Raw genomic sequence first — 14,013 nt, 5'->3', positions numbered from 1 at the left:
AATATTGCTAAACCCTATGAGCGATCCTGGTGCGCGTGCTGGCCTGATATGCACAGGGCGAGCTGAGTTTAACATGATTTATCATGAAAGTGTTATATGTTAAAAGTTACAATGAAACATTTACTTCTATTTTACTTTCCCTTCCATCCTTGAAAAGTTCTGTCCCCATGCTGGTTAATTCCACTTATTCCAGGAGTGGGGCAAAGCCAAAATAGGGATTCCTTTTTCCATTGGGAACTTTAATGAGCAGAAGGTGGAGAAGGATATGCTGCTGGCAGAGCAAGAGTGTTGTAGCTTCTGTGAAGTGGTAACAACAATAAAAAGTAGAGTTTGCTGGAGGTGATTTTTTCTCTTAACAGCTTATTCAGAAAACAGCTGTGCTGACTTGCCTCCTGCATAACTTCGACTTACCCCAGGTCTGCTGCTTTGTGGATATCCACAAGAGGTGGCTGAAGACCTCACAGTGGGTTTCCAATACCAAAAACTTTCAAAATGTTTTGTGGATTACTCCCAGATCTACACAACAGTTATTTGGGGATCTGAATGCTGATCCTCTTCGAAGGCAACCCATTTTACTGGCACTAGACAGCTTGCTGAACTGCCTATTAACAAATTTTTCTGCTGACAATGTCTTTCCCCTGAATGGAGGATTTTAAACAGATTCTTTGATACCAAGGTAGGCTCATAAACTTCTGAAGATGCTAGTAATGGCTATAAGCTGCCAAGAAACTATCTCTAAACAGCTGTTCTAGTTGCTGTGCCTGTCAGCACCTTGTCCCAGTATTCACAGCTTCTCCTTTGCTCATGCTTTGTTGTTTACTGGTGTATTTCCACAGGGCACGGTACTTGGGAAGATCGAATTTGAAGGTCAACCCATGGAGTTTGTGGACCCAAATAAGCAAAACTTAATTGCAGAAGTTTCAACAAAGGTGAGAAGTTCTTGTGTAGTGCCAGGGCTGTACACTCCAGTTAGTAACTGCTCCCCATTTGCTCTCGGGATCATCCAGTCTTTCTAAACAAACAATCTGGGGACCTTTTCCAAACCATATACTTTTCCAGATCTTTAAAGGACTGTCATGTCAACATCATCCTCATAGAATCCCCATGACTTCTTAGGTGCAGTGTTGAAGATGTAAAATGAGCTGTGTTGAGCTGGATGTATTCTGAACAGTACTCTGATGGGAGGATTGTGTGTTACAAAGACAGGACTGAGAAGTATTGGGGATACAGTTAGACCTAGTATGTGGTGGACATTTTCAAACATAAGAAAAATTAATAAAAATAATGGTTGCTCTCTTTAAATACATTTCAGGAAGGCTCGCAATAACATTTGCTGATCTGTGTTCAGGCATAGTTTTATTGATGTGATTCCAGGAGATATTCCTAGATTTCTTAAAGAGACCAAGTTAGGAATCCACTGGATCTCTTATTACTGGCATTAGCTGCTTTGTCTACACATATGTGTAGAACACCAGTTAAGTTTGTACTCTGTTAGCGGAGCATGCAGACTTTTTCTCAGCTTATGGTTGAACAAACATTACACATCATGAGGTTGTAGTAAACCAGGCCCATACTAAAAATTACTATTCTTGTTCCAGTGCAAGAACTAAAGTCTTAAGTTGTGGGGATGTAATTGTGAGATAAAGAGTGCCTTGGATGATTAATTCCATTGACTGAAGTGAGAACTGGGTGTTTAATCCCTTTTACAAATCCCGTGCTTACTCTGGTGTTTGCAGCTCCTTCAAGACCAGTGAGGCTCTTGAAGAGTGCTGCAAATAGTTGCTTGTGTACTGTTCTGCACACAAGCTTGTGTGTTGGTGGCATGAGTGCAAAACAGTCCTGAACAAACTGGCTGGTGAGCAAGTGGGAATCTGGAGCACAGTTTCCATCCAGGCTTGGACTTAGAGTGGTAATTGGTCACCTGAGATGCCACTGGAATACATCAGCCACCTGGCAAATCCCACCTCTGGGGATCTCACCAACTCCTGCCAATGCCTCCACTGTGTTTTCAGTCAGGGCCTTGTTGCTACACAGAAGGATGGCAATTGCTTATTGAGGTTGTGATCTATGATTGAAAGATGCAGGTGGAGCCATTTTGAGCAGTAACTCAGAAATAGGTAAGGCTGCTGATGTTAAACTGTGTAATTACTAAGAGAGAATTACTGCAAAGATGCTGCAAATAGCTTCTAAAAGGGAGATATAATGAGATTAAGGAGCTTTGGTGTTCTCATTATGTTTGTAACTTCATTTTATAGGCTTAAAAAGCAACATCACAAATAACTCTGCAAATGAAGTAAGCTGTTCAATGTTGGTAATTATTTGACATGATAATCTTTCTGTTGCCAAACAGCTATTTTCATGTAAATCAAGATACAGTAAGATCAGGAATCTGCTTATCAATTGTACATGAGGAGTGATTGATTTTTTTATTATTTTTATTTTTTTTTTTGCCTGAGTTCTTTAGGTGCTAGGGTTATAGAATCTATTTGCTAATGTTGTCTGTACAGGGCAGGGAGTGTAGCAAACTGCCAGTATTTTGCAGGAACTTCTGTCAGAGATGTATTTTGGTGCATGTGATGATCAGTGTTCCAAAGCAGATGAGAATTATTTAAGCATGTGAAGCTAAAAGGCTACTTCTACCCACACACTCTTTTTGTTCTCAGCACTGTTGCTTTCCCTGACTGCTGGCTTGCAGCCTTCCCACATCCTCCTTTCAGACTGGGACAGTTTTTGTAGAGTGTGCAATGAACAGATGAGGGAAATCCTCTGGCTTTGGAAGGAATGTGTTTTAACAGCTCTCTGATCAGTTCTCAGTCTGGTTTCTGTCTAGACATGATCTCGTCCAGATGCAAGGGTCAGTGCTCTGCCATACAGAGGAATTAGAAGTGTGAGAAGTGGAAGGAGGGTTGTGAAGGCAGCAACACCTAAAATCAGTCTTGCTGCTGAAGGAAATGTTGCAACAAACCATAGACTAATTAATTGAACAGGGAAGGCTTTTGAGTGTGAGGTAATTAAAGCACCTTAAAGCAGTTTTGTCCTACAACTCGCTCTGGCCATTAGAACAACCAAAGAGAACCTTTGAGGGACATCATTGCTTGGTTCATAATGTTTTGCAGCTTAAGTATGGATGTTGTGACAAATTATGGACTTTCCAAAAGGGGCTTTAAAAAGGAGGGTGAGGTTTTTTTAAGGCACTGTGGCACATCACACTAAATTAGTTTCTGTGACAACTGAGCACCTTAATGTTACTGAGATTTTTGAAACCCACTTCCCAGAAGCCTGAAGGACAGCGGGTAGAAGACCCATGCAGTCCCTGTGCAGTGCTGAAGTTCCACTATGGACTGTGGATGTAGAATCCACTTGTATGTTGGTGACTGTGAAGATACTGTCATATCTGACGTCAACCACAGCTTTGTATCAGAAACCTTGAGTGATCTAACAAGGCTCAGTTTCAATATGATTTCCATTCTACTTGTTCCCAAAAGGGGATCGTGGGGTACTTTGCCATCTGATTATGTAGCTTGAACTGCAAGATAAATTCCAATACAAAAATCTCCTTTCAGCATTACACAGCAGGCGTTGCAACAGCTTTGGTAACACTCCCGGCTCTGTGCTGAGTCATGTCCTCAAAGGTGGATTGGGGGCCATCAGTGGTCCTTGTGTTGCCACTTGAAACCTTGCGGTGAAGCGAAGTGGCTCCTTGCACCCACTTCTTCCATCCTCACTTCTGACATGGCAGTAAGTTGCTCCTGATGATGATCGGAGGTGTCCTCACACAGGACGTGCTCCTGCATCCTAAAAATCCCTTCACCTTAATCTTTGAGAAAATAAAAGTTAAAACCAGAACTGAGTTATGATAACACAGAGGGAGGAATTGTAATATTCTGCTAATAATCTTGTGTTCCCTGTAGAGGGGATATTTTTCCTTCTTGGCTGGACATAATCCCCCTATGAAAAGACTCAGTTTGTCACCTAGCACCAGGCATATTGGGCATGGATTTTAGCATCTTTTCATATAGGGGCAGAGCTGTGAAATATGAACGCCAGGGAAGCTGATTGTAGAGAGAGTTATACAGGTGTGGTTTTTATATATATTTTTTTTCTCCTAAACAAACAGAAAAACACAACCAACCAAACACCACTCCCCCCAAAACAAAACAAACCCAAACCAAAACAAAAACCAAAACCAAAACCAACAACCAACCAAACATAAAACATTTTTTCAGTGGTGTATTGCACAAGAGAAAAGCCACTTTGGATAAAATGCACTTAGCAATATCAGCATTCAGAAGCTGACCATAACTGAAGGTAAGCACAGAGTTAGTTTTTAGAAGAAAGAAGGCTGCCTTATGTACTTACTGATGTATGACATCCCAGCCTGCTGCTAACTGCGGTCATGTAACAAGCAAAATAATTCAGCAAGCTTCAGAAAGCAGCTGTCTGAAAAAAACCCACAACACAAACGAACAAAACCCCACCACACCAAAACCCCTTAGATCAGTGCTGCAGCTGTCTGTCAGTATGTCTGCATGTTGCAGTATCAAGGCCCATATACAGTGGTTTGCTGTGACTGTCTTACATGCTGGCTGCAGCTAACAGGTAAGTGGGTGTACAAAGCAGGAAGTCAGCAGCCCCAAATTGGGGCCAATCGACTTTGTGGAATGGGTTAAGGAACAGCAGCTGGAAGAGGAGGAGGAGTGTTGTCCAATATGTAAAAATATCAGGTCCATATGAACACAGGTCACACTCAGTGGCCTGTGCTGCTGTGATGTGCTCGAGGTCAGTCACAGGGTATCTCCAGCTGTGCTTTGGTTTTATTGTGACTGGAGGGTCACGGTGGTGTTTGATGTGATGGGCCTGGTACTGGTGTGAAGTAGCGTCACTCCACTGGCATCAGCAGGATAACTTCAGCTGAAAATCTCTTACCGTTTATCTGTCTTTTCTCTTGGGCTGTAATAATCTGTGAGAGCTGGCTTGCTGCTTCACTGCTAATGAGCTGAAACACAGGAAAAACGCTTGTCTTAACTATGGAAACAAGTGATTTCTTAGGGATTGTTGTTACTGCTGTAATCAACACTATATAAAAGAACATTATAACTTCTACTTTCACAGAAAAATGAAGGAGGCACTAATGTCTGCAGTAATTCTGGAAATTTCCATGTAAACTAATTGTTAAGTACCACTTGCTGCATGTTGATGAAAAGTTATTCCTTTCTCTCTGTGTCTTAGGGGTGGGGAATAATCTGTCATTTACAGCATGGTCTGTCTTTTTATAGGAAGTCAAGGTTTATGGCAGAGGGAACCCAATTAGAGTGGTAGCTGTCGACTGTGGGTTGAAGCACAATGTTATCCGCCTGCTGGTAAAGGTAGGTCAGTGCTTTATATCCTCTGTCTCCTGTTTTGCTTTGGTAAAAGTCTCCCCTGAATTAACTGGCCTTCCTTCCAGCTGGACATATCCATTTGAGCAGCAGTTTCCCTCCTAAAATGAGGCACAATTTTTAGGATTATTTTTATGGACTGGGTGGTGTTTTCTGCACATGGTACCTGTATTGAGGTGGTGTTAAGGAAGAGGACCTGTGCAGCAGCCTCTCAGCCATGAGAATTCCTGGAAGGTGAGCTTTACAAAGAGAAGGCACGGTCTCTTTAAAGAACAAACGAAGAAGGTCAACCCAACTTTGTCAAAAATAAGTAAATGGGGGAAAGAATTTCACAGTGAGGTGGTGAATGGCTGATATGGGCCCAGGGAAGTTATGGAATGCTCATCCTTGGAGATACTGAAAATTCAACTGACCAATGCCCTCAGCAACCTGCCCTGAAGTTGAAGTTACCTGACTTTGAGCAGGGATTGAACCAGATGACCTCCTGAGGTCCCTCCCGCCTGAGTTACTCTTGAATACTATGAGTCTGTGAAAATCTTTTCCTGTTGTTAGCACAGTGGTGTAGCAGTTCTTACTTCTCTAGGCACACAAGAGGTATGAATGAGGTGTCCTCTCATTCTCTAGATGTGCAGGGCTTCCCTGTTTCTGTGGTTTGGTGTGTTTTTTTTGTTTGTTTGGGTTTTTTTGTTTGTGGTTTTTTTTTGGTTTGTTTGTTTTTGGTTGGGATTTTTTTAGTTAATCTGGAAATTTGTCCAGTTTTTGATGTGCAGAACTATTTCTGGCATGTCACAGAACGAGGCTGTGAAGCCCTACTTTAGCAGTTAGCATGAATGCACCATGTAAAGTGAACATTTTGTGGATGTGCAAACATACTTATTTTGCGTTCCATTGGTAAGTTTTGATCTCATTAGTGCATTTCAGACAAACTTGACAAACACTGAGGTGGCTCAAAGAGACTAAGGTCTTGTTAAAATAATCTGGGCAGATGGAGAGAAGCCTCATTTTTGTCCCTGGAAAAGGAATGACTGAAATTCAAACTCAGCCTCTGGGAACAACCGCCTGACACAAATTCATTTGTTCCCTTCCTTTTTTTTTTGTCTTTCTTTCCCCTAGCGAGGTGCAGAAGTGCATTTGGTTCCATGGAACCATGATTTCACCAGCATGGAATATGATGGGCTCGTAATTTCTGGAGGCCCAGGGGATCCCATGAAGGCCCAGGAGGTGATTCAGAATGTCAGAAAGGTACAGTGTAATAGTTATAGCCTGATTATTCTTGTTTATTTGACTTTTTTTTTAAGTGTCTGAAATCTAAACAGTTGGTTTTACTACCCTGTTTCCCTGAAAATAAGACCTACCCCGAAAATAAATCCTAGCATTATTTTTCAGGATTTTTGAGGATGCTTGAAATACAAGCCCTACTCCAAAAATAAGCTCTAGTTACAGTTCATCAAAAAAGTCAATTTAGATAGTGTCTAGGCATGTAAAAAGGTAATAAGTTTTGGAGTAAAATTTAATATGATACTGTCTTATTTTCAGGGAAACAGGGTAACCTTTACGGACCTAATGTTATTCAGTCATTTCAGCTGCCTGGTATATTCCGCATCTTGGTCCACTGGAGGCCATCTCCAGACCAGTACTTATACAACTAATAATTAAAAAAAAACCATCTGTGTTTTCACAGAGCTCCCATTTGAAATAATGTTTCACACTAAATGACTGTGGTGCAGAGTGTCATTGCTTGTTCCCCTTGAGTAGACCCAGACATCCAGCTGTGCTCTGAGACCTCCCTCTGAAGCACAGGAGGAAACTTTCCTTTATAGGTTGTTGCTACCCTTGCATTCAGTTTTTTCCCAAGTCTGTGTGGCTGCTGTGAGGGAACTACCATGGTTTGTTGCTGGAATTGCTGAACAGAGACACCCCAGTATTTCCTGAAAACCTTTTCATTTTAGGTCCTGGAGAGCAATCGCCCAGAGCCCTTGTTTGGAATTAGCATGGGGAATCTCATCACTGGAATAGCAGCTGGAGCTACTTCCTACAAGATGCAGATGGCCAACAGGTGCGGCAGCTCTTCTGCTTCCCAGGGCCCAGACAGACCAGCTCAGCATTGCAAGAGGCCACAGAGCAGCGGTGCTTTGCTTGTGAGCTGCCTTAATGGGAGCTAGTGTGGCAGTAATGTTACTTTTGCATTCCAGCCATTCTCCTTGCCTTTAATTTAAACAGTCATGTTATACATTGCTTTTTTTGATGGTGTTTTGGAAGTATATGATGTAGGTTATCGCCATTGAACTGAAGGATAGCAAAGTTTCTCCTAGGATTTATCATCTTGAGATTGGTTACCCATATTAAGCAGCTACTGTTGAACTGTTATGTATAGCCCCACAGTTATCAGCTCTTCCTAAGTGTGGCATTTGAACACATCTAGCACTTCCATCCCCTGTTCTCTGATCTTTTCTCTTTCAGGGGGCAGAACCAGCCTGTCCTGAATGCAGTGAATGGACAGGCTGTCATCACCGCACAGAACCACAGTTATGCCATTGACAGCTCTACCCTGCCACCTGGCTGGAAACCTCTCTTTGTGAATGCCAATGATCAAACAAATGAGGTGAGCTCTTGCTTTCCAGGTACCTGCACACAGCAGTCTCTAGTGAGCAAAGGTTTCATCTCACTTTATTTCACCTCCTGGAAGCTTGCTGTCAGATTACAGTTATTTATCAGGACTAAACTTGATGATTTGACTGTTTACATTACTTGACACCCTGCCTTACAGCCCAAAAGAGGGTGAACCGTTACCAGTGTTCTCCATACTAGCCCAAAGTGTAGGATTGCACCAGTGACCATACAGTTTCGCCTGAATAGCTGCCTTATTAACTACTGTGATTTCCCTGCTGTTAGTGGTGCTTGCTCACTTCCTGTTGTCTTAGGGCTTGTGCCACAGGTGTTCCAACCTGTGTCGCTGTTTTATTGCGTTGGTTCTGTGTGGCCCAGTGCAGAAAAGGACTATTATTGCAGTCTAATTTGGTCTGTTATTAGAAATAGAATTCCAAGGACTAAAGTCATGAGAGAGAGGTAGCTACCTCTAGAGAACAACTTACAGGACCTAAGCCAGAGGTGTTGTGTCAAGTGACATCCATACAGGGGAAAGGAAAAAATAAAAAATGCCTGGCCTCTGGAGGTTCACAGCTGAACAGGAGAAAGCATAGGAAGGAAAACAATATCCCATAGCTCAGTTCTGACAAGGTCAGACGGACATTGAGACAGATCTCAGGCTTTATTATTGCCCGTTTTAAGTCTCCATTAGGCCTGGTGTTGTACAAGTCAGTGAAGTCTTGTTGTTTATCAGAAAAGGTATTTTTCAAAAGCAATTTCCCCCCCAGGATTATGCCGCTCTTCTTTGTATAAATGCCCATACGAAGTCTGGCAGATCAAACAGCACTGTTCTGGCATATTGTGGCTATACTTCACAGGATTGAGAAGCAGTAATTTCCAGCTGATTATTTTAGAATAAGTTTGTTGTTTGACAGTTGCTGTTTTCTTTATCCTTACAGGCATATCTAAACAGGGACAAATGTTACTAGACAAGATATTAATACAAAAAAATTGCACCTGTTCAGCCAGATTTTTGAATTGAGTTTGTTTTAGCTGTGTTGACAAACCAAACCTTTTCATCCCCAGACCTTTCATGTTTGCTTTAGCTGAAGTTTGGAGACAAGTGTGATGGTGCTTTTCCATAAAGCAGGTGACGAGGTTGGACATGAATCTTCTGGATCTAGAAGCATGACATTCTTTCATGTGAGCTGAAGGACCATTTCTGTGAGCCCAAAGCAGCATCAGTCTCCTAAACCTTCATAGACAGACAGGGACAAGGAGTGATGTTTGTTTAGTGTAGGATGCACAAACAGAAAAAGAATTGGATGGGCTCTTATGTGCAGTCTGTTGCATTCTTCTGTTTGAAAAATCAAAAAACCCATTTTTTCTGACTGACCTGACCCATCACAGCTGGGCAGCTTTCAAAATACTGACAAGCCATGGACTGAATGTTTTTAAAAGATATTTACACACAACTAGAAGTAAAAGAGTGATGGCATTATTCACTCTGAGGGCAGAAACTCATACCATAATGGATCAGCTGTGGTCAGTAGCTCATCTTTCATCCTTGTTCTATCCCAGCATCCCACCCTGCCACTCTGGATGGCAGTGTTGCTCTATAGGAGCTCATGGCACTCTTTTGTCCATTCTTAAGGGACACACGTTGTATCAACTATTATTTTCTGAGTTCCCTCTTGAGGGACTGCTCTACTTCCATCTGGAATCGGGCTGTAAGCAACGGCAGCTATAGGGTAGGTTCCCAGTGGACCACACTGCTTGGTGCTATCTGTCCATGGAAATGAGGTGTCTGTTTTTCCTGTTTCCAACTGAAACTACAAGCACTGTCTCCAATGTCAGTTTAGATCCTTCATAGCTATTGTTTGGCCAGAGCAGAGGTTCCATGTCACCATGGGCCTGACAACAGCCCAGAGCAGAGACCATGTGCAAGGCCCTGTGGTCACTATTTAAAGTGAGATATGGAAGTAAAGAGCGTGACCTAAACCTTTCTCTCCTGTAACAGGACCAACCAGATCGGGATGCTAAAACCATTCATTCTATAACAGCCTTGTCCAAGGTGATCTTTTCTTGCAGTATGTGTTTTTCTTCTCTGCCTGGTTCAGGATTACCTCTGGAGGGAGACCAGCCCATCTGCTCTGTTAAGTGCTTGCAACTTGGTAGCATTTGCTATTGTAGTGAAAGTCATGTCTCCACTATGCTTCTTGCTGGGTTATACAGGCGTTGAAATCTTAGCAGAAGAGCAAGAGGCTCAATGACTCTGCAGATGAGACACTGTTTGAAGACTGGGAACAAAATGGGTGTAAATTTGGCAGCCTCTAGAAACCCCTCAGTCTTTTGGCCTTCAGTGCTTACAGGGGTAAGGTGTGGCTTTCTGTTCTCTTGCCTGCTTGCAAGGAGGTGTCTGAGATGATTGTTTTTATTCTTGCAGGGAATTATGCATGAGACCAGACCAATTTTCACAGCACAGTTCTACCCAGATGCAAATCCTGGGCCAAGAGACACAGAGGTATTGTATGAGAGTTGATCTGGGCTTGCTTTCAGATGGCCTAGGGAGTGCAGATATGTGTTAGGTATGGTGACAAGTCTTCAGTTTGGTAATGGTCTTAAGTCTTGGTTTTGGAAATGCTGGGATCCTAGAGAGCTTAGTCATGCATAGGCTTGTGTCTGCTTAGCTTGATCTGCAGCTAATTACAATCAACAGCAAGGCGTCTATTGACTTCTGCATGCTTTGGATCAATGATTCCATTCATATGATGTGTACACTTTGAGTCCTGGTGGGATTATTTGTGTGTTGGAAGTTACTGAAGTGCTTAAGCTTTTGCAGGATGAGGCTCAAACCTCTTGTACCTGGGGTGATTACAAAAGGAAAAGGATTTTATCTTAACAGAAAAAAAATACTAGCCAGATGCTTTGTAATAAAATCATTAACTTTCTAATACATTTTAGTTCCATTTTCAAATGTTATAATTACCGTAGAGTTATGTAAATGGATTCACACTTCTTCACTCTGGTTCTCCTAAGTGAAATGAAATTTTAAGTCCCCATCTGTGACTTCGTGCAAATTCTATAACAACTGGCTGCGCAGTCACAGGGTATGACTAAGCAGCAACAGGGGATGTGGAAGGCAGAGGAGACATATCTGAACATAAATAAACTATTTAGCATTTCTTGAGAGAGCAAGAATACATAGAAGTGCTTATTTTAATCTTAATTTGATGATGTTGATTAAACCTGCAAGTAAATCTCTTGATATCAAGAGGTTTCCTAGCAATGTGATTGACTGGTGAATCTCAGAAAACTGCAAACAACTCTCAGTTGTGTCTTTCCTGATTCTGTGCACTCCCACTGCTGTGCTGGGTTAGCTAGCAGGGCGCCTATCTCACTGGGCTTGCAGGACCCATCCATGCTCCTCCAAAGGTGATGCCCAGCAGCCAGCTTCACGGGCCATGTGGCCAGAAGCTCCACAAGTGTGGGGTCAGTGGGGAGCCTGTCCCCCTGTCTGCAGCTCTCTGCATGCCTGTGGTGGTGCTCCTGCTCCTGCCTGCAGAAAACTTTTCTCACGGCTAATCTGGAATCCCCTCTGGGAGGACAATAAGCTGGTGAGGGGTCTGGAGCACAAGTCTTATGAGGAGTGGTTGAGGGAGCTGGGGTGTTCAGCCTGGAGAAGAGGAGGCTGAGAGGAGACCTTATCTCTGTCTACAACTAAGAGGAGACCTTATCGCTGTCTACAACTACCTGAAAGGAGGTTGTAGCATGGAGGGGGTTGGTCTCTTCTCCAAAGTAGCAAGTGATAGGACAAGAGGAAACAGCGTCAGGTTGTGCCAGGGGAGGTTTAGATTGGATATTAGGAAAAAATTATTCCTGAAGAGGGTTGTAAAGCATTGGAACAGGCTGCCCAGGGCAGTGGTGGAGTCACTGTCCCTGGTGGTGTTTAAAAGGCATTTAGACAAGGTTCTTAGGGACATGGTTTAGTCCTAGAGTTAGGTTAGGTCATGGTTGGACTCAATGGTCCTGAGGGTCTCTTCCAACTGAAATGATTCTATAACAATACTGATTTAGCACAACCAATCTTTAGATTTACCTATTCAGATCACAGCTTTGTAGCAGGCTCCATTCCAGATGGTTCCCTTCAGCTAGTTAAGTGTATGGTCTGCTGTGTTTTAGCTTTTAATGCATGCTCATTCATTACTCTGCCAGCCACATGCAAGCCGAGCACAGAGACATGATTGATGTGTGTTTTTTTCCTGATATGACCTCACTTTCTCGAATGCAGCTTTGTCAGATATGTCAAAGTTGTTAAAAAAATTCCAAATAATGATCCCCTCTTTTCTGATGGTGTAAATCTGCCTTCTGAAGGCAGCAGAGTTGATAGCTTGAGCCTGTTTTTTCTCTTTCTTTGCTTGGTATTTGTTTAATTCCACTTTGAGGATTAAATACATGTGTTTATTTTTCCTAGTTCCTGTTTGATTCATTTATTTCACTGGTTAAGAGAGGGAAAGGCACTACTATTTCCTCGGTCCTGCCGAAGACTGGAGCGATGGGTTCCAGAGTGGAGGTCAGTGTACTTGTTGTTCACGCCTGTCAGTGAGGCTGGGAGCTACAGAATTCCTGCTGAACCCGTGGTACAGAACGGCACAGAAAGCTGACCATGGAAGTCAGAGGAGGCTTCCCTTGCAAAAGGCCTGTCAGCTGTCTGTCTCACAGTCATCAAGCATCTCTTGTGCTGTGAACTCCCTTTTCTTTGAGAAAGTTTTAAGATCTGATGTTTCATGTATTTTTTTCTTCGTAACTCTCTCAAGGAAGCTGCTCTCATAGCAGTATATGAGGTGCCCTGGGATACTCTGTCTGTGAGATTTTGTGCTAGCAGCATAATATTGATGCTCTGTTGCTTAGCAAATAAATCTGAAATTCCCGGTGTGAGCTGAATTTCTTACAGTTTTGCTATCTTAGAAGGCAGCTGGACTTTGGCAGCCGAAGTGAGGCATAGTCGTCTATAAGCACGTGATACAATTAACACATTTATTGTATACCCTATGCATCAGTCACATGCTTCTCTAACCAGAGATATATGTGAGAAGTCCAGTAGAAATATTCTTAGAAGTAGAACTGCTGTGGTTTTGGAGGTGACTTCTCTTTTTAGAACTTAGGCTTTGTAATTTAAGGCTGTTCAGTGCTGCACAGTCTCTGTTATTTCAACACCCACTCCCATGGGACTGATTTTTTTTTATTCTGTTTGACACTTTTAGGTTTCCAAAGTTCTTATTCTAGGATCTGGGGGTCTGTCGATTGGTCAGGCAGGGGAATTTGATTACTCTGGATCCCAGGCTGTGAAAGCCCTGAAGGTGAGCGAATACTCTGTGAATACTAATGTCATGTAATTTACTTTCTCTTCTCACAGCTAACTATGATCATCCAGCTATGGTATCACTGAGGCAGGGAAGCTGGTGAGAATAAACGACTATAGAGAAATGTAGGCATTTTTTATTTGGGAATTTGTTGGTTGAGTGATGCGAGTTAACCACTCCAACTTATCTTGCAAAGAGAGACATTCTCAAGGTTTCCATTGCAGTCTTCAAGCAGTTTGTTATTTGTGATGTGTGACTGGTCACTCCAGGCTTGTCGAATTCAATAGAAATGAAGAGGAGGAGTATGGTCAGTTACACCTGAGCTGATTACTGAAACTTTTGTGATATGCCAACACACTGCAAGGTAGACAAATAATAACAGCTAAATGGTTGGCTGCTGTCAGGACTTATGCAAAAGATTTTGAATGCGTTATCCAGGTGGTTTTCCTGAATGGTGTTTATTTTAAATAGGATGAACTTTTAGAAATTCATATATGCCAAGTTTTGTTTCCAGAAAAGACTCGTAATCTTGAAAGGGATGAAATAAAAGGCATTCCTCTGGATGAATTTTGTCTAGAAAATGTATTACCTCATTTCTGATGTTCATTTTTAGAAGATTGGAGAGCTGTATTATTCTGAAGCAAAGAAAAATCCATGTGTACTTCTATACATGCCTGAGAAGTGCA

At 42.4% G+C, this 14,013-nt stretch overlaps 1 protein-coding gene across 1 annotated transcript in view; it reads left to right on the top strand.

Moving 5' to 3' along the window:
* The window catches only part of CPS1 (carbamoyl-phosphate synthase 1), a gene marked incomplete at both ends in the record, with an annotated part of 90,468 nt that overhangs the window by 15,470 nt on the left and 60,985 nt on the right, over positions 1 to 14,013 (top strand). The window contains 8 exons of the mRNA XM_080346912.1: positions 837 to 929; positions 5,277 to 5,366; positions 6,492 to 6,620; positions 7,328 to 7,434; positions 7,839 to 7,980; positions 10,411 to 10,488; positions 12,439 to 12,537; positions 13,229 to 13,324. Of these exons, the coding sequence (XP_080203038.1) occupies positions 837 to 929; positions 5,277 to 5,366; positions 6,492 to 6,620; positions 7,328 to 7,434; positions 7,839 to 7,980; positions 10,411 to 10,488; positions 12,439 to 12,537; positions 13,229 to 13,324 (834 nt within the window). The remainder of the gene's footprint in view (positions 1 to 836; positions 930 to 5,276; positions 5,367 to 6,491; positions 6,621 to 7,327; positions 7,435 to 7,838; positions 7,981 to 10,410; positions 10,489 to 12,438; positions 12,538 to 13,228; positions 13,325 to 14,013) is intronic.

Source organism: Nesoenas mayeri (assembly GCF_963082525.1).
Source record: "Nesoenas mayeri genome assembly, chromosome: 6".
Classification (NCBI taxonomy): Eukaryota; Metazoa; Chordata; class Aves; order Columbiformes; family Columbidae; genus Nesoenas; species Nesoenas mayeri.
Note: the sequence above shows the minus strand (reverse complement) of the source record. Positions and strands in the feature narration are given on the sequence as shown.